Source organism: Thalia democratica, chromosome 8, assembly GCF_965202585.1.
Source record: "Thalia democratica chromosome 8, ktThaDemo2.hap1.1, whole genome shotgun sequence".
Taxonomy (NCBI): Eukaryota; Metazoa; Chordata; class Thaliacea; order Salpida; family Salpidae; genus Thalia; species Thalia democratica.
In genome coordinates this window covers 14,096,398-14,117,872 of record NC_139172.1, presented here as the reverse complement: position 1 = coordinate 14,117,872, position 21,475 = coordinate 14,096,398, and the positions used below count along the sequence as shown (strand labels likewise).

The 21,475-nt window shown below is 24.4% G+C and overlaps 1 protein-coding gene across 1 annotated transcript; it reads left to right on the top strand.

The window, feature by feature from the left end:
- The first annotated feature begins 10,289 nt into the window (after positions 1-10,289).
- On the top strand, positions 10,290-20,032 carry LOC145842476 (14-3-3 protein zeta/delta-like). The gene is made up of 7 exons (XM_082949929.1): positions 10,290-10,461; positions 10,834-10,949; positions 12,519-12,686; positions 13,946-14,072; positions 16,923-17,086; positions 18,515-18,610; positions 19,553-20,032. The coding sequence occupies exons 1-7, from the start codon at positions 10,443-10,445 to the stop codon at positions 19,676-19,678; spliced, it is 816 nt and encodes a 271-aa protein (XP_082806055.1). The 5' UTR covers positions 10,290-10,442; the 3' UTR covers positions 19,679-20,032.
- Positions 20,033-21,475: the final 1,443 nt, after the last annotated feature.

Genomic DNA, 21,475 nt, shown 5'->3' with positions numbered 1-21,475 from the left:
GTTATTTTTATACTTTTTTTTTTGAAAAAAATTACAAAATCTACTTATACTTAGGATTTTAGTAAAACTTTACATATTCTAAATCAGGATTTAAATCTTAAAGGCCAGGTCAGCTAAGCAAAAATTTCTGACCCACAACTTCATTTTTAGCTAAAAACAACTAATAAACCAAGTTTATCATTTCTAATAATAAAAGTGCTAACGTTTTTCAAAAATACAATAATTTTCAAAATACTTTTTTACATTAAATTTAGCAGGTATAAAAGGCTGCTGACCCATGATTTAATAGTTAAAGATTTGAAATATAATGAAATAAAATATATTATAAACTATTTGTGTACAATGTTAGTCAATAAAGTTTTTTTTCTTAATTTGTTACTAATTGTTTTAAAAATCATATAAAAACAATACAACTTGCCTGAAAATAATTTTTGTACTGTAACAGAGTAGTATATCAAATATATTGCTCCTATCAAAAAGAGCCCTAATACAGATTTTAAGTAAGTGAAAACTTTCATCTGCATTTTTCTTCTTAGTGTTTTTACAGCTTTTCAGCAGAACTCATCTTTTAAATTTCAGAATTTTAAATATCATATAATTTAAGTATTAGTTTAAATATTAGACACTACATTCTAAAGCATTATTAAAAATAGCATGTAAAAAAGGCCTCAAAATTTTGTTAACTACTTTATTTTTAAATATTTATTTTCATACTAAGGTTATACAAAAATGTAAAAATATTGTGTACAAATAAAATTCTCAAGTTTCAAAACATCAATGCATTTCTCCTGATTTCTTCTTAAATAAAATAGTATTTCTTGAATCATAATAAAAGTTTACAAAAGTAACATTTTTAGAATATACTATTAAGACATTAAAAAATGCTACCTAAGTAAACACAAAAGATTGGTAAAGTAATTTTTATTATTCAAACATTTAAAAGCATAAATTCTATACATCTAAAATAATTTTTATTTTTTATACAATAAGCTTATTTGTTACAACTTAACAGTACATTACTATAAAATTAAATCTATAGTTTGGGATTCACACCCCATGTATACATAAATGTATATTTTTTAATTTACTTACAATACAGGGTTACTACTTTTTGAGACAAGAAAGCTAGCATGAGTGATCAAAAACTAGCCTGAGTTACATTAAGATAGCCTGAACTAATAAAAAAAAAATTTACATAAGCAAAAAACTTAAGAATAAATACTATCAAATCACGCTTAAATACTTAACAAAAAAATAATAATGACAAAAATATAAACCCAAAGAAAAACTCATAAAACTAGTTTAAGTTTTTTGAAAAAAATAGCCAGTTGATTTCAGACAGTTGATTAAAAAATAACTAACTTGAGTGTGTGGCAACCTTAATTATAAACTTTGTTACTTAATATTTTTAAATGTATAAATTTATATTTTTAAATCTTACCTTAAAAAGCTATAAATTTTATTTGGAGACTGATTTTTTTTTAAATTTTAACTTACAAAAAAATGCTATGCTTCAAATTAACATCTCTTTAATTCAATCATTAAATTTTTTTAGTTTATATTTTTATGAGATAATAGCTGTTATAGAATTATGACAGTATTGTTCAACTCATGATTTTCAACTTTTTAAAGCTATAAGGTTATTATTAATTGTCTTCTTAAGAAAAAGGACGAATGTTTTATTTATAATGAATTATCTTTTAGCTAACAGTTAATTAATGCTAAATATTTGCTTAAAGGTATTTTTAAACATTTTTGTTTATAAAAATATGACATACTTCAAACATTTAACTACTACAACTTTATTTTTTGTCTATTCAAAAGATATCTAAAAAGTATTTTTCAGCTGCTCTAATCTTACAAAAGTATGTCATTATGTTTTCAAAACATAGAACTTACTCAACTTAAAGTTTAAATGTTTATTTTCTAAAACATTTTTTTTGAATTCATAAAACTAATAAAAGGACGTAAATTGTCTCTACTTGTCTGAAGATGTCTGAAACAACAAGTATTTGTCGAGTCATAATGACCATTCTAGTGACTCTGACCTTACAAAAGTTGTTCGTGATGTTCTTAAAAGGTAGAAGTTATAAGTTTTTTGTGTTTTAAATACCAAACAAAAGCTCAACATATGTTAAAGTCCCAAAAAGCATTATTTTTAAAGATTGTTTCAAGTGTAATTACTCTCTTATTTAAGTTTCTTCACCTTTGGATGTGATTATCCCCATCACTTATCATTTTGCCAGTCCATAAAGGAGATAATGGCATACAAAATGTTTGTAATGATTTTGTAACTTCAGGCAAATTATAAATATTTTCATTACCACCTGTACAAGTATTTGTAGATATTTCTTAAAAGTTTTTTTGTAAAAAATAGACCAAATGGTGACTTTTCTGCCATGGTGTCACATACATCTTGTTATGCATCTAGTGAAAATATAGAAAACTTCTCTTTTTTTCATAGTCAGTTCTATATTTTAAGAACACAATGACAAAATTTTGTAAGGTCACTAGAACAGCTGTAATTTCTAAAAAAAATTATTGGTGTTTTTTCAGAAATTCTGAGAATTTGGTAAATAAGAATTTCATCAAACTTAAGCTTAGTGTAAAAAATATTAACATTAAATCATTTTTATCAGTGATTAATATTATAAGACAGTATTATTGTCTTTTTTTACTACTATGTTTTATTACTATGTTTTTGGCTATTGTCAGCACAACAGCAAATAATTGATACAAATTTTGTTTGTATTCTATTAGTAACTATATTGACAAAATATAGTTACTTTGCATATGAGTCCTATTAAAATTCTAGGTGTTTCTCCGAAATTTGCTGAGTCAGCTTAAAAAAATTATCAAAATTTTGTTTTTTAAACAGTTTTTTATATGTTTGGGTAAGGTGGGTTAGGGTAAGTGTATAAACGTAAGGGGTTATTGTTAAGGGCTTTGCATATGTTATGGTGTTTATCAGTTTGTTTATCTTGTAGCTCAACTATTTTTCTACTGGTAAACAAAAATCAGTTTAAACTCTACAGCTTTCAATGCTTACTTTGTTAACTAAAATGTCTTCAATTAAAACATTTATCTATGAAATCATTACATTACGCTTTGAGCCTTTATTATTAATTCATTTTAGTTCAATTTGTAATTTAAAATTTAAAGTCATGTTGTGGCATAAATGTTACTATGAATACGAAAAATACTACTGCATCTTGAAAATTCAAAATTTCAGAAGGCTTGGGTCCTCTAGCCACGAGTTTGCGCAGCTAGCGGCACTTTTCTACAAATTCAACTTTCAAATATTAGCAAATTATTTCACTAGGTTGTACTAATTAAAGAAGAAAACCATACACAAATTACAGAAATAGTCCAAACATAGAGTGTAAATAAAAAACTAAATAAAAATTAAGAATTTAAAGTTATGTCCTGCAAAATTACTTTAGTTTTTTAAGTAAATAGTTTATATTTAATTAGTTTTTTCTTAGCACTGTATTTTTTTTTTCAAAGAAAAAAAATACAATAGTTTATTTAAAAGTTGTTAAAAACAATAAAGATGTATCGATAATTTTTCACTCTATTTAAAGTTTTTTATTTTTGAAAATACTAGTTGAATGCAAAATCTTACATTTTAGACTCATATTTGTAAAATTTAAAAAGACTGATTTTTTTATGTTAATCATAAATAAATATAACATTTTTTTGTAGTTATAAAAAGCAAGAGTTAAAGTTATAACAGTATACTAAACAATACACAAGTTTGTTGATAAGATAACTACATTGTTTAAATAAAAAAGTGATGATCAACAACAAAAAATCGGCGAAAGTCTGCAGAGCAGAAGGCTGGACTTTCGTATGCCGTGACCGTGAGACAAGCTTAAGTTTAACAAAAGGGTTGATCATAACAATTCGATCATCAGGCTACAAGCCTTCGGTAGACTGAGCCCGGTTTCCTCCTTGTCTCAGTCTACCGAAGGCTTGTTGTCTGATGATCGAATTGGTATGGTCAACCCTTTTTATAGTAGTTATGTAACACATAAATAAATATACAGTGTTGATTGTTTACACTTTACAGTAAGTTATAGTTTCCTAAGTTCTTTAAATTAAAGTTAAAAAAATCAAACTAATTTTAGCAACTTTGAGAATAAGTAAAAAACTCAAGACTTGCTAGTAAATTTAAATTTGTATACTGAAATACGTTAAACTGTAGTTATTCATTTGATAAAATGTATCGAAAGATATGTGACTAAGTTTGAAACTTGTATACTAATGAAGAAGTATAAATAAAATATGTTTTTGTTTACTCTCAATAGTTTATATCAAGTTTAAAACAATTGAAATAAAACAATTTTCAATGGACTTATTTTTGATTATATTTTTACATCGTTATAAACAGTACGGTCTTTTTAAGGCATATGTAAAGTTTATACAAGCTTATTGAACGACAAATAAGGTACGTGCTCAAAAATTTTAGTCTAAAGACCTGGTGTACGAAAAAAACCTTTCGGTTATCGTATCATAAACCACGAATACTGTTTAGTATCTTATCCAGAAATTAGTAAACAACTTAATAACTTAAAATATTTGTACATAAAAATACAAAACTAAAGTTTATGTAAAAAACTACCAAAATAAAATTGAATAGTTTTATGTATCTATTTTTTGCCAATGTTTTTATTTATGGGCCTTCTTTGACCTTAGAACGTTTAGATATTGCAGTTTTTTAAGCCGTTATTAAAAATTATACGCCACCAAGCCTATTTTTATAAATCCATGTATTAATTGACTTATATTTTAAAACAGCAAAATATAAAATGTTACTTATCGTTTTGACAAAAGAATAATTAATAAAAAAAAATTATAAAAATTAATATAAGTAAATAATTTAGCTAGTTTTTGAAACTTATTAAAACTTATAACTAGATAGAAAGCATTTGTAGAATTTATTAACCACAATAAATAAATTGATAAAATTTGTCAAATAACCTGGTGAATAACATTAAACAATCGATCTGACAATATTTATTTACACATTTTTCGTTTGTAGAAAAGGTGCTTTTTAATATATTTATATTAAAGAAGTTGAACAACAAAGTAAAAATAAAACATTCAATTGATAAATATAACTCAAAGACAATTTTATTAAAAGTTTTTATTAATTTCCGACATAGTTTTCTTTATTTATAAAAAAGTTTACTCAAAGTTAAAAAGTAAAAATTTATCTTGGAATCTATACATAAACAAACAGTTGTTTTTTTATAGTTAGAAACTTTTACTTTGTAACTTGGACAACCCTTTTCTTGCAAAAACATTTTTGTTAAAAAAATGCAAAAAATAAAAAACTTTACGAACATGTCTACGCACAATTTTCTTCACTTAAACTACTGGAAAACTTAAGGATATTTTAATTAAGACAATTTACTCAGGGCTAATTTTATTCAGAACAATTTAGTTGAAAATACGCTTGTTACAATCAAAAAAAAAATTATACAATCAATTTTGTTATGACATGATTCATATTTTTGATGTAATATCAGAAATTCAAAATAAATTCTTTATATGTTTTGTTTTTTAGAAGTCTTACATAATTTTTTAGCACATATAATTGTAAGTTCATAAGTGAAAAATTACATATTTTTGATGTAATATCAGAAATTCAAAATGAATTCTTTATATGTTTTGTTTTTTTAGAAGTCTTACATAATTTTTTAGCACATACAATTGTAAGTTCATACGTGAAAAAATCATGTTGATATCATTTATATTAGGGGTGGGCAACATTTTTCAATCAAAGGGCCGGATTCAGAAAAAAAACTAGTCGTTTGCGAGCCGGAGCACCTCGAATTAGTGATTTACCGGATCTAGTATCCGGATCTAGTATCCGGATCTAGCCGAATAATGACATTTTAGATCCAAATCTAACTAGATACTAAATTTTAAATCGAGATCCGGATCCTGACGGGTTCTAGTTTAAATAAAAGCTTTGGATCCGACCGAAATCTAATTTTATAGATACAGTTGATCACTTTTTGAATCCTCAAAATTCACAAAACTTTTCTAAGTCTGACAGCTTAAGATGCAGATAAGATTCACATATTCAATAATAACTATAAATAAAATTGACATTGTAATTGACAATGGTACGTATATTAAATATCGTACTTAAAAACACTTTGCTTGAGGTAACGTGATAAAAAGATATTCCAACTAAGTTAGAACAACACAAAATATTAGGACAAAATGGTGTATTTATTAGTACACATTAAATTATAAAGTAATTTTTTAGCATGTTTTCAAAGTCAATTTCTTACAGTTTTGTTTTGTAAAAATATGATACAAGGTTTTATTAAAAAACCATAATATTGACCCTTTGCGGGCCTGTCACTTTGCTCGCGGGCTGGATCTTATTAACATTTAAAAAACGCTTGGGGGCCAGATCCGGCCCGCGGGCCGTACATTGCCCACCCCTAATTTATATGTATATGGTAATAGTCGTCACTGACTCGTCAGTAAATTACTAAAATTTCCTTTTAACAAAAATTAATAGTTGGTGTTAATTGAAACTTCGAATAAGTATTTAATAGTATCTTATCTTAATTTAGCCAAAAAACTTTGTTGATATTTTATGTACGCATGACTTAACAGTAACTAATAAATGTGAACGAATGTGCATTTTTGAAAAAAAAGTTATTTATGTGATATTTTAAAATTTCACATAAATGCAAATAAATCATAATTTTATATTTCCAAAAGTTAATTTGAAATATCATAAGACTCTTAACTCTAATTTATATTGTTTTAATTATAACGGTTTTTGTTTATTTATTTTATTTGATTCTGTGGAAAACAGATATAATAAAGGTAAAATTGTTTAAAAAAAAATTAAACATTGATGTTTTGTTATAAATATCTTAAATTTGTAATTTTGAAAAATCAAGTTAAAAAAAGTTATAAACATTAAATAAATACTTATACATAAATATATTTAGAATTATTATAAAGTTTTAATTAACAGTACTCAACAAAAAAAAAATAGCTGAAAATTTATTTAGTTTTATTACAGAATACAGCTTTTTACATTTGTTCCATATAATGCTGTTGCAAATAATGATCAGAAAAACTTTTGTTTTTTTATACGTTTCTAAATATTAATATTAATTCTGATAAAAATTTAAACCTTTATTATTAGTTCTTTAAATAATTTATCCAAGTTTCACATTTAAAAGCTTGACGTTTGTAGACAAGTAATAAACAAGAAAGTTACAGTACAAAGTAGCAAAGGTATTTTTTTGGGTGGGTGTCACTTTTGCACGAGCGTCACTTTTGCACGAAGAGACACTTTTGCACGGCGACTATTTTGCACGAAGGGTCGCTTTTGCACGAGGGGACACTTTTGCACGGCGACTCTTTTGTACGAGCGTCACGTTTGCACGAGGGGACACTTTTGCACAGCGACTATTTTGCACGGAGGGTCACTTTTGTATAAGGGGACACTTTTGCACGGCGTCACTTTTGCACGATGACTTTTTCGCAAGGAACATCAATTTCGCAGATTGGTAAAAGCTAGTACCAAATCTGTAACATAAAAAGAATCTGAAAACTAAAATTTTATAACATACTTCTATTTAAGGCAAATAATAAAATATTTAAAATCTTAAACAGTAAAAGTTAATGTTTGAAACAAACTAATGAAAAGATAAAGTAAAATTATTTACAAAAGATTCATACCAGGGACAAAAAAATTAATCTATTTGAAACTAGGATAAAAAAATACTTTAAGTGTAAGTAAATTTTTCTAGTTAATTTTGAACTTTAATATATTAATCAACAACTATGCTTTTTTATATATTTTACTATACGGTTACAAGTTTATTGTCCATATGATGGACCTAGGCATCAAAACCTAGACCACTTAAAATAAAAGACACATAAAGAAAAAATAAACATAAACAATAATAGTTTATTTATTAAAACAAAGAAAAAAACGTAATTTGATATAAATTTTTTAGGTTAACATAAAAAGCAAAATTTTAACCCCAAACTTGTATTTATTTACGCTTTAATGTAAATAAATGTAAATTACATCAAATATTTAAATGCATTGACTAACAAAAAAAAAAAAAACCTAACGCTGCAAGGACATTAACAATAGACTGGCCAGATGAATAATAATTAAATACATTGAAAAATAACTCATTATTAATAGAGTAAAGGTGCTGCTAATAGAACTGAACTATAAACTAAGCTAAATTTTAAAACTAAATCAACGGTTGATAAAAATTACTTATTAATTTTACTACCACAAATATAATTCAGATAAAAAAATTTTTACTTTAATCGAAATTCTTAAAGTTTTTGCAAGAAACTAACTCATTTGGTAGTTTGTTTCATATTTCAGCTGACCGATAATAAAAAAGAATTCTGCGAAGACTCATTGTTGAAATATTGCAGCGGTTGAAGACTAATATTGTATATTATTTTTGTACATAAGTTCAAACTTCCAAATGTTACTCTCTCATTGTATTATCATGATCATGCAACATTAAAGTAATTGAATAAACCAAGTTGAAATCATGAAAAATGCGCTATTTTATTGCTCTTTTTATTCTCACGCTAAATTATAAAAAAAAACTAAAAAATAAACATGAAGTAAAATTTGAAATACCTTAACTCTTCATAAATTAACTAAATCTTTTTTTTCTATTCAACAATTGTTTAAAATTAAAATAAATTAAAAGCATTTTTCTAACAAGTATATAATGCTAATTTTAACATAAAGAGATGTAAGTAAAAAAATATACTCAAGATTCGTGTTTTAAAGCCTTACTGAATTAAGTTTATCTTTCTGTTTACAAATAAACTAGGTTGTGATTATTTTTATTTAAAGATTCAAAGTTGTTTTTATTTAAAATTTAAAAATGTGTATTCATCTAGTTTATTTAAAATAAGATTATAAATATGAATTAATGAATTGTGGTACGTTATTATATTATTCTACGTAAAACTTCAAATAAAAACTTTTATTTAAGAACTTTATTCAAGCACTTACGAGGTCTTTGACCAAAACTTAGTCTGTAAAATAATTTTTTGAAAGAATAAATTTATGAAAATTTTACATTAAAATTTCAATATATAATTTTATTCATTCAAAATAACTTTTGTTTAAAAGCAAATATTATTTAAATGATAAAAAAAAATATTTAAATTTTTATTTGATCAAATAAAATCTAAAAGCGTGCAAAAGTGAAGTTCCGTTCAAAATTGGCTGATTGTTTGAAATTTTCGCAGTTCATAAGTATATCTGTTAAAATATAACGCTGTGCAAAAGTTTTGACGTGTAAAAATGTCGCCGTGCAAAAATGACCCTGCGTGCAAAAGTGTCTCCTCGTGCAAAAGTGATGCAGTGCAAAGTGTCCCCTCGTGCTAAAGTGACGCTCGTGTAAAAGAGTCGCCGTGCAAAAGTGTCCCCTCGTGCAAAAGTGACCCTTCGTGCAAAAGAGTCGCCGTGCAAAAGTGTCTCCTCGTGCAAAAGTGACCCTTCGTGCAAAAGAGTCGCCGTGCAAAAGTGTCTCCTCGTGCATAAGTGACCCTTCGTGCAAAAGAGTCGCCGTGCAAAAGTGTCTCCTTGTGCAAAAGTGACGCTCGTGCAAAAGTGACACCCACCCATCTAACATAGCTTATAAGCAAACAATTTAAGATCAAATATAATGGTTTTCATTTAAAAAGTGTCTGGTTTTATATAATACACCCAATGTTTTTTGTAACTTTTTTTTCATAGTTTCAATGTGTTCTGACCGATTTAAATTTCTTTCTATAGTTATTCCCAAATATTTTTAGCTACTTGTGTTTGTTATAACTGTTTTACTTATTTTTACATTAACATCTATATTTTTCCAAAAACTATTTTTTGATTACTTACTGAAACTAATTTAGTTAATTATATAAATTTGTTAATTAGTTAATAATGTTAACAGATTAACCTACTTACGTATTTGTAAGTGAAATGTAAGTTAACTTGTAAAATAAAATAAATAATTTCTAAAGTTACTAAGAAAAATAAAAAAAAGTTACTCCTAATTTTTTTTTTTGACAATATAAACTTTTTATTTGTTCTAAGACATATTAACACCATAGATAGATATATGCACTCTAATTGCAATATACGTTATTTAACCGTCAGGTGATGTACAAAATCTATACTAAAACAGTTTATAACACCTTTTTTTTTTTGCTGAGTTTTTTCTCTTGTACCAACTAAGTTAATCAAAATTTAATTAAAACAAAGTGTATTAAATATAGTCTATCATTTTTAAATCTGTTCAAAGTATTTTATGAAAAATACATAAAAATACTTTTTACATCGAGCAAGTTTAGCACATAAAAAGTACTTTATCTACAAATAAGTTCAGCGCACTTCTACTAGTTTTGTTGCTTTGACAAAAACGATGACAGACATAAATAAAGGTATTTCTTCAAAAATTGAATTAAATTGCTTAATAACACTAACAGTTTGTTTTATATACACTGTTTAAAAAAAAAATTCAAACAGTTTGTTAGTCTACGTAATATTATTAGATTTTTGACTACAATAATCATTAAAAAAGTCAATGATTGAATTTTATTAAATAGCCAGTATCTCACTTATAGAATTAAACTTGGAAGTTTTATAAAGTAATCGAATATATTTTAAATCAACATATTAAAAAAAATATTAATTTATTCAAAAAATATTCTGTTCTTTTTATAAAACAAAGTTGAATACACGATCAAGAAAAAAAGTTTTTTTGTGCTTTATTTCGAGTTTTGTCAGAAACTTAACTTATATTTTAAAATCAGACGATAAAAAGAGCTTAGTAGACTTAGCAAAGATGGCTGAACAAATGGAAAGGTATGATGACATGGTTTTAAATATGGTGAAATATGCTAAACTTGGTTTAGGATTGTCACCAGAGGTTAGTTAAAAAACCAGATAAAATAAAACTTAATTACATTGCCTTTTCAAATTTTTTTTTTATATAACTCGTAATACGTTTTTTGGGGTTTTAGTTTTGTTTTTTTATGTGTTGTTTATGAATTAAAAGTATTTAAATATATCTTGTATCTTGTCAAACTTGTAGTACATTTTTAGGTTTAAAAAAATGATAATTTAACAAACTCTGAAGTCTTAAAAACAGGATTAACCTTTTATCTGTTTTTTTCTTAATAAAAGAAACTAAGTATATAATCAAATTGTTGCATGTGTGGTATTTTGTTAATGTTTGCATAGTATAAACGTACTCCTACATTTAAATGTTAGATATTTTAAATTTAGTTTAAAAGCCTATCTTAAGGTTAAGAATTAACGTAATAATATATTCAAAATTATTTTTTTTAACTTAAAAAATTATTTTATTCTAAAATATTTTTATAAAAAATTCAGAAAACTATTTTTATCAGACTTTTTTGCAAAAAAAGTACAGAAATGTGTTTTAAACCGATTAGTAAACAAATTACATTTCTATTTTAAGTGTTATTTATGTTCTATATAAAAATATTGATTAAAAGTACTGTTTTCATCAAAAAGCATTAAAAGATGTAAGCTTTTATACTTTCATAATAAACTTTTTGCAACAAATTTGTTTAGAAATTCTTTAAGACATTTTCAAATAAATGAGCTTAAAAACTTTGTTTTGTCTTAAATGATTATGTAATCATTATACTTAAATTTGGTTATTAAAAATTCTGAATAAAGTTTCTGTTTTTAAGTTGTTTAATGCTTTTAAAATATTGAACATGAACCTTTCACTCATTTTATAAAGAAAGCCGATAAGGGTTTAGTGTACGTATCATTTGTTTGTACACTTTAAATAGATTCTATTATTTCTATTTCTTTAATAGTTACTTTTAAAACTAAACTATTAAAAAGTTTACAAGAATGATGTAATTTTACTTCAGATCAAAAATCTATACGAGTTAAGAATGCTATAAAAAGATTGTCAACAGATAAAAGTATTGTAAATAATTTTATAAAGGAGTAATTTTTTTTACAAAACGATTGGCAAAATAAAAATTTGTAAAATATTTTTACCTAATTAAACTTTATGTATAAATGCATAAAAAATTTAGAAAGTTGTTTGTCAAAAAACTGATTACTAAGAATAACTGTTAAAACTGTATACTAATGATCGTTCAAACTAAAATATACTGATTTTACTCATTTTTTTAATTGAGAATAAAATAAAAAATAATGTATCTATATGCTTTAAAACATAACTAAACTACTTAAACCATTATAATTTTAACCATGTCTGATTAGTTTTGTTTATAAAAAAGTTCTTCTTGTAAAACATTTTGTGTAGGCATACAAAATTATCACTTACAATATTTTTGTCAAAAAACTACCAAAATTAATGATCTAATTAATAGATTCAACTTGTTTGTGCTTGTTTTTAGATATTTTTTTGTCATTGGCATACTTATCTTATTGAATCATGTTAAGTTAAAGTACATAGTTATTGATGTAAGTACGGCTTATCATGCAGGAAAGAAATTTATTATCGGTTGCTTTCAAGAATCAAGTTGGAACAAAAAGAAGCTCTTGGAGAATTATTTCTAACATGGAGCACAAAGAAGACTTGATGAAAAATACAAGTGTAAAGTACATGTGTAAAATTTCCAAAGAAATAGAAACTACGTGTAACAACGTTGTGGTAAGTTTTCAATATAAGCTTTTTTACTTGAGTTTAATACTACACTCTTGTTTTTATATACTTTTTTAGTTTAGTTTATATATACCTGTAGAAAAAAAAATTCTTCACAAAATAAAAACACTTTTAAAGTATTTTAAAATTTTAATAATTTAATACTTAAAAATTTTTGCAATAAAATTTAGTTTTTTATGAATATATTTGAACTTCTCCTTTTTTGTGGGTAAAGTTAAAACAAATAAATTTGACCTGAAACAAAATATTCTATTATTAATATTTAAACTTCTCCTGTTAGTATTGAGTTTCTTTTTTATTAATACATTAGAAGTTTCGATACAAGACTAGCTTTTTAAGTTTATAGTACAAGAGAATTAATTTTTCATGTGATAGAAACTAAGATTTACAATTTTAATATCATGTAAAATTCAAAATGTGATTAAGCAATTTTAGATCTAAATATTGTCGAAGTTTTTTTTTAAATAATGTTATAAAAAACTTTAATGGTTGATACAAAAGCTGTATCTTAGTACTTTTTTTAATATTTAGCAGTATAACCACGTCTTTATCAAAAGGTTGCACAGTTTTCAATAGACTTACTTTACTGTTCACTAAAACTCGGCAGCTTTTTGTGAGGAACGTACCATAGATTTTTGCGTGCCATAGTATTATATCTATTAAAAAAAAAAAGTATAAATGAAGAAAAGTAATGAAACTAACAAAAAAAAGGTTTGCACAGTTAAAGGATCCATACAAAATAATGCAAATTTGTAAAGTTTTATGATAAAAAAGCTTAACTTTGGTATTTTTGCACTAGTTGTATTTTAGATATAAACCTCGTCCCGTTCCAGAAATTTTTAATGGTAGGCCTCAGTTTTCCGACTTGGTGTAAAAATAAACTTAATACCTGTAGTATTACTTTGGTAATTACCTTTGATAATAACAAGTTAAAAATCTAGGCTTGTAGTTTTAAAATTAAAAAGAATTATTTAATTATTTATTGTAAATTACTAATAGTAATTCTATCATTTGATTTTTTTTTTCTATAACTAAAATTCATTAATTTAACTAAAAAATTTACAAAATTTGGTCGTAATTGTATAAAGTAATACAGAAATTTAGATAAATAAACATCACGGCTGTGTTTAAATTAAAAACATAAATCGAAAGTAACAAAAAATAAATAATGGAAATTTTGAAGAGTTCTTAAAAAATTTTAAAGTTATTTAAATTTTTACAAAACAAATGTTAAAACTTTTGTTTAGCAACTAATAAACGAAAGTTTGTTGCCCTTTTGTGATGAGGAAAATGAATCAAAAATATTTTATATGAAGATGAAGGGTGATTATTACAGGTACGCCGCAGAGGTGACTGAAGCGGAAGATCGGAAACGTTAGTTCAAAAAAGTTTATGTAATAAAATAGTGCAAGCTGAATAAATAGTAGTTGAAAATCGAATCTGTAAAGAAAAAATTAAACATTTATTTAAAGTGAATACTTTTAGATAAAATAAAATGATAAATGAAAGACTTATTTTAAAGTTAACTAGCTAATTATAATGTAATTTTTTAATACAAAAATTTACTATGAAAAAAGAGTGTTTAACTTTATTGTAATATTAAATTTTTAAAATATCAGTAGCTTATTAACTTAAGAATTGAATAAATATTTTATCTACTTAAAAATCGAAAACATTTTCATAGAACTATTAGCTAGGGAAAAATATTTTAATAAACTGGTTTATATTAAACTCAATAAATTAAACATAAGACAAAAAAAAAAGGTTAGTTTTCAAACATTTTGTTTTACTGTATATACAATTGATAATAACAAATTAATATTTATATGAAACATTAAAAACTTATTTTAAAAGTTCTTACTTTTCACGAGATAAACTTTTAGATTAAATTTTTTTCTAAATTTTATTTTTGTTTTAGTATAACCTTTATATAAAAATAAATTAAAACTTAAAGTTTTACATTCTGAATTAAAATGTTAAGACTAAGTTGAAAAGTAGTTTCAAAAGCGATGTAGTTATTTTATAAAAAAACTTTAAAAACGTGTTTGATAAAGTTTTATCTGTATTAGTTTGTCAAATAAAATTTACACACTCATTTTACTCATTTTTGCGCTATAACTTTTCTAGTTTGTTAATGATATTTAATAAGCAAAAGGCAACAACAAGTTTTTATTATCATCATAAATAAACTAAGCGTGTATATGTTGTAACTAATTTGGCTTTTGTATATCTGTATAACTTTATTGATACAATTATACTTTTTTAAATGTACATGAATTTTCAGGTAAAAAAAATTACACTACTATAAATAAAAGATGAACTCTTTAAAAATACAGCAACAGTTTAAACAGTTACATGTTTCAAAGTTATTTTTAAACGTCATCCATTTATTTTATTTTTAACATTCAAATTTTGAATAATTTAAAAATTTAAGTTCAATTGTATATATTTTTTAGTCTATTTAATAGTTTGATTAACAACTAATACGTAATAATATTTGTACCAACCATTTTAATAGTTCCAAAAGAGAATGAGAAATATAGTCTAAAAAACTTAATAAAATTATCCTAAAATGGAAATCAATATTTTTACTTGCTCTACTACCACCTTGTGTTAACAAGGTGTTCCATAGTATTATGTCATCATTATGTTAACTTCCTGTTTTACTAAAATATTATGTTTAGTTCGTGACGTCAAAATTTACAAAAGCCTTTTAAAACGTTATTCGTTAGTTCTTTCTAATCACAAACCGTGCGAGTTCAGTAAAAATAGCTTCTTAACGATGTAAAAAAAGAAAAATTACTACAGTTATCATTAAATTCATTCAAATACATAATAATTTAGTATTTAATAAATGTTCTACTAAGTAAAGTAAAATACATAAAACATGTTTTAACTGTTCAAAATATAGGTTTAATTGTTTGCTAACAAAAGATCCTAGTGAAGTAACTTCACTAGAATATAAATAAAATTAAATTATACAGTAATCTTCCTTTATTCTACCAACATATGTATCTGTGTGTCAACGAATCAACACACTTCAACTGGGTTGTTAATTGGAAAGATAATTACAAAATAATTGAAATAAAGTAGTTTGAAAACTGTTAAAACATGTTTTAACAGTTTTCAAACTATTTTATTTCAGTTATTTTGTAACTATTAACTTAAGTGAGTTGTATAATTCATTTTCTTTAAATTTTATATTAAGGTCTACGAAACTAGTGAATCAAAGAAACATACAACGAATGCTTGATAAGGTGCAAAAGGCTTCGGTAGAATAGATAAGTAATGTATTGATTTCTGAAACGTCATAATATAACGTTTGAATAAATCGATTTACTTGATATGTAAGCATAAAATATTACTATTACTTCTGTAAACTCATGATCAGAATTTAATTTTTTAATTATATTTTATGTACACAAAACAGCAGCACATAAATTAAAAAAGCTTTAAATTATTGAATATATAAATGAAACATTACCACACTAAAAGTTAAAAGCTTTCAAATATAACATTACAAAGTTTAAAAATTTGTATAAGCCTTAACTTCAAAATGTAGGGTTTGTACTATTAGAAACAAATAAAATAGAAGTTTTCGTAATGTTAATTTTCATTTATAAAGTTTGTATCTTTTGAATTATTAGTCATCAATATTTTTAAACAAAAAATATGTCGTTAAATTTGCTAACTTTTTGAATTTATGAATATAAAGATAAACATATAATTTATAGCTCAAATCATTAATAATTGATATCATTAAAAGTTTAAGTATTTATTAGAATTAAGGTTGTTACAATCTTAAATATAATTTTTTGTATATGTTTAAAAGTAAAAGAAGTATATCTGACAGAAAACACCAACAAATTGTTTTATTACCATTTTAAAAAAGATAGTTTATAATAATTTCTTTCGTAAATCTTGCCAAGTTGAATAAAAATGTCTGGTGAAATATTTTAATCAAAAATTAAATTTAAATACTACAAAAAACAATAAAAAATTATAATTCGTTATAAAATCGTTATATTTGCACTCATAAATTGTTTATGTAGTCAGTACTGATTTTTTTTTGAGAAGTAATGCTGTTATAAAAACTGAGAATAAAATGTACAAGAATATAATATTCAAATAAAATCTCACAAATTATTATTTTTCTTTTATAAACTTCTGTTAACAATGAAATATATAATACATGACGTTTCCGATAAACATCATTTTTCTCAGAATACGCAGACTTAGCAAACAGTTCGTACTGTGAAGCATTTGAAATGAGTAAAATAGGAATGAAGTCTCCCCATCCTATCAGGCTTGGGCTTGCTTTAAACTATTCTGTTTTCTTCTATGAAATTATGGATGAGAGAACTAAAGCTTGCAAGATTGCAAAAGAAGTTAGAAAGTTTTTAACATTTTTTATTAACTTAAAAAGTTTATACAGTATTCCTTAATTCTACAACTGTTTCTTTTTTACCTCTATTTTGTTTTCAAGGATATAAAAATTTTCAAAAAACCTGCTTTATTTAATAGTATTTTTTTACTTAAAGTAGCAAAAGGTTATACTAAAATTTTTAAATATAATTTAAATTCTATTAACGTTTAACTCACTTTGAATTGTTTTTTAAGTCTAAATAAACTAAAACAGCATGAATAAAAACAAATCACAATAAAGATACCAAAACAAAACGATACACAACATGTTATAACTTATTTGACGGCGTTTCGACATTACATAAGCCTTTAAAAAAGTGAAAAATACCAAATACTTTTACTAATTATGTCTTTTCAAACTTACCAATTAACCTGCTTGCCTTAAATAACTTTTCTGTTTTTTTTGAAAACAGTGGAAATCAGAATTTCTTTCTGAGCTGTTTTCTCAAAGATAAATATCCTTATAAATCTTATTTTTTTTGTTTCAAGTTTACGCTTTCTTTTTTACCAAATTATGTAACACTTAAAAAGTAGTTTTTTGTTAGTTATACTGAATCAAAAAATTAATTGCGGCAAAAAATTCAAAGCCGAAGCTTGGACATAGTTAAACTTAAGTTTATTTTATTAAAAAGTTATTATCTAAATCTATCAATTTCAAAGTTCGAAAAGTTTATTTTTTGTTTTCGTGTAGCACTTACCAGAATAAATTATTTTGAGTAGTTTTTTGTCATTTAATTGACAATTAAACAAAACTGGTCACTTGTTTAGTGTAATAAACAATTTACTTAGTGACTAGTAGGTACGATATAACTTTAACCTTGGGAGCTTGTTGCCGTTATTATGTAAACCTGTTAAATGCTAAATTATGATGATGAATAAAATCAAAACATCTTTAAATTAATTATTTTTTTAAACTAATTTCATTCTTTACTTAACTATTATTTGACAAATTTATTGTGTGATTAGTTTGAGCGTGGTTTAGTCTTAAAGATATTTTGGCCATCTATTAACAATTAAGTTTCTAATAATTAAAATGTAATGTTATGAAAAATAAGAAAACTAATGCAATACTGTTTTTTGTAATATTTGTATTTTTTCGACTTATATTTTTTCTTTCTTTTTTTAAACGTGCTCTATAAACTTATAAACGTATTTTTATTACTGAAACTTGAAGAATAGTAAAACTGTGTAAAAAAAAAATAATGCTGCTTTGCCGTTAAATTTTACTAAATTTGATTTTTCAAACTGTTAAAACAGCTTTTAGACTGTGAGTAAATTATGGATGTTTCTTTTAAAAGTTTAGATATAAAGGATTAAGAGCCCGTAGCTTCAAATATGTTTACTACTATAGTTTTAAAAAAAATCAAAATAAGTTTAAAAAATTGTTACAGGCATTTGATGAAGCGATGAAAGATATGGACTCAGTAAAAATGGCTTCGTTTAAAGACAGCTCACTTATTATGCAACTTTTAAGAGATAACTTAACTGTTAGTTAACTTACTTAAAACTATAACCTTTCAAAGAATTTCATAAGTTTATATCATAATTTTTTTGACATTAAGACTATGATCGTAAACTTTTTGTAACTTTTAGATTACAAGTTTTTTTTGAGCATTTGCGCACTGACAAATTTTCTAGCTTTAAAGTATATTATGAATTTAGTTTAACTGTTAATTGTTTATTTGTATATATACAATATTTTATATTAAGTTTTGTTAACTAAAACAGTGAAAAAATATTTTTGTTGTTTTTCAATCTAAATAAATATTTTAAGTAGTGAATGTTTGATTTACAGATTCTATAAAACCAAAATAGTAGCCGATGAAATAATGTTTGTACGACAATTCAAATTAATAAGGCTCGAATTCCAAAAATTAAAACACTTACAAAAATTTTTAAAGGGCCACAGTTCAAAAAGTTAACTTTAAACTGAAAAATGGATGGAAGGTCTAATTAATAATATCATGGTAGTAAAAAAAACAGAATATCTACATTAAAAGATGAAGTTCATAACTAATAAAATTACTATATTTTAGTAAGTAAAAACTTCTTTTAGTCATATTTCAAAAAAAAACTCACAACAAATCAAAATTATAAGAGTATAAAAAGGTGGAACTTGAATTGTACGAATATAAAAATTGTCGTACACTGTAAAAAAAAATGTATATGTTGAAACAACACGTAAAAAAACATATAAAACTAATAAAAATAAGAACTAAAAAAAAGTTACCGAAAATTAACATTACATATATAAAACTAAGTTAATTTGATGTAAATTGTGTCGTAAATCTTGTTTAAGTCATGTACAACAAATAAACTAAAAATAAATAAAATCTAAAAACTTAATTGCAGAATATAAAAATAGATTAAAACTAAGTTGTTTTAGAAAAATTCTTTAATATTATATATGATCCTACTTTTTTATTCAGCTATGGACCACAAATACAAGCGATGACGAAGAAGAAACTGAACCGACACAAAACGTTTTTGATGAACAACAAGGTTCGAATGAAGACAAGACCGCTGAAGTAGCAACAGAAACAGTTGAAGAATAAATAAGTTGGATATTTCAACTTTACAAATAAACTATGTGTAGTTTTATAGCTTTAATTTATAACAAATCTTTAATTTTCAAAAAAATAAGTATTTTTGTCAAAGTATAAGTATCAGGATACTTAAGTTAAGAGGTACACTTTGGCTTATTAACTGCTAAATATTTTTATACTTTTAAAGGCTGTAAAAAATATTATAAGTAATTTGTTACTTAAAACAATAAATTAAAAGTTCAAACTTATGTTATCGACATTTTAATTTTAGTTTTTTAAATTTGTGTTCGTTTTTAATTTTTAAATTTGTCGATATCGAAAGGTATTTTGTTCAAGAAATTTAACTCAATAAACATTAATAACTATAAATCTATTAGTTGACTGTTTATCATAAACTAGTTATTAACAAAACAAAAATTTAAAAACTATCAAATTAATTTACGCTTTTTTCACAATAAAAAAGAATAATATGATTTATCAAAAAACAAGTTAAACAAATAACCTTAACATATACTATTTCGATAAACATTTGATAGACTTTACAAGAATTAGTTGATAGGGAGTTTATCTAAAAACAGCTTTCTTGCTCATTGGGTCTTTTTATAAACGTCTTTTGTATAAAAGGATTAGCTAAGCTGTACATCTGAGAAAAAAAAAACACGAACTAATGATTAATTTATTAATGTTGTTTTTGAGTTTTCGTATATAAATAGCAATGTGATTAACACTAAACATTTAAATTGTTAGTCATTAAAACATTATACCTGTACATATTTTTGTTTATGAAAAGCAATACTGTAAACAATGTATTTAATACATTAAATAGACTTAAAACTACACGAAATTTTTTTTATCGAACTTAGCACTATCGACTATGATCTAGTTCTAAGCTTATTACAAAATTGCAGTGAACATGTGATGAGTTGTCGACTTGTCACAAAAATATAATTTAAGAATAATATAAAAAATACTGTCTAAAACGGGAACGGGTCAAAATTGCACGAAAACAAAACTGCACGAAGTTACTAAATTGCACAAAGCAAAAATTTCACGAAGACACATTTGCATGAAGACAAATTAGCACGAGGGGACAAAATTGCATGAAGACAAATTTGCACTAAGAGTCAATTTTGCTCGAAAGTAAAAAAAACAGAAAAAAAAATTGAAAGATATATTAAAAAAATAACAAAGGAAAAAAAAGTTAATGACCGAGGGTAAGTGTTAGGGGTAACAGTGATATTAAAAATAAAAAAATAATCAATAAAAATTAAAAAAAAAAGTTTAAAAAAAATAATTAGTTAAAAAAAAAGCTACCACCGACCAAGTATTAGGCGTAACAGTATAGTAGTAAAAGATCAAAAATTAATAATCAATTTAAAAATTACCGAATGAGGGTAAGGGTTAGGGGTAACAGTTGTAGTAAAAAAAAATAAATTAAAAAGTAAAAAACATTAAATTAAAATTAATAAAAAAAAAGAAAAATTCAACCCGTGCAAAAATGTCCCCGTGCAAAATTGTCTTCGTGCAAAAGTGACCCTTCGTACAAAAGTGTTTTCGTGCAAAAGTATCTTCGTGCAATTTGGTACGCTCGTGCAAATTTGACAGCTACCCGTCTTAAACATATAAAACAATGTTAAGGCTGATAAAGTGTAAGCTAGAAAATGGAGTAGTAATAAAAGAGTATCTATTTTGAGTGTAGGTAGTATCAGATTTTGATGTAGTGAGGGTATTAAAACTGCTTTTTTAACAAAAACAAGAACAACTTTTTGTTGAAACAAAACAAAAGTATAAACAGAAGAGTGTAAT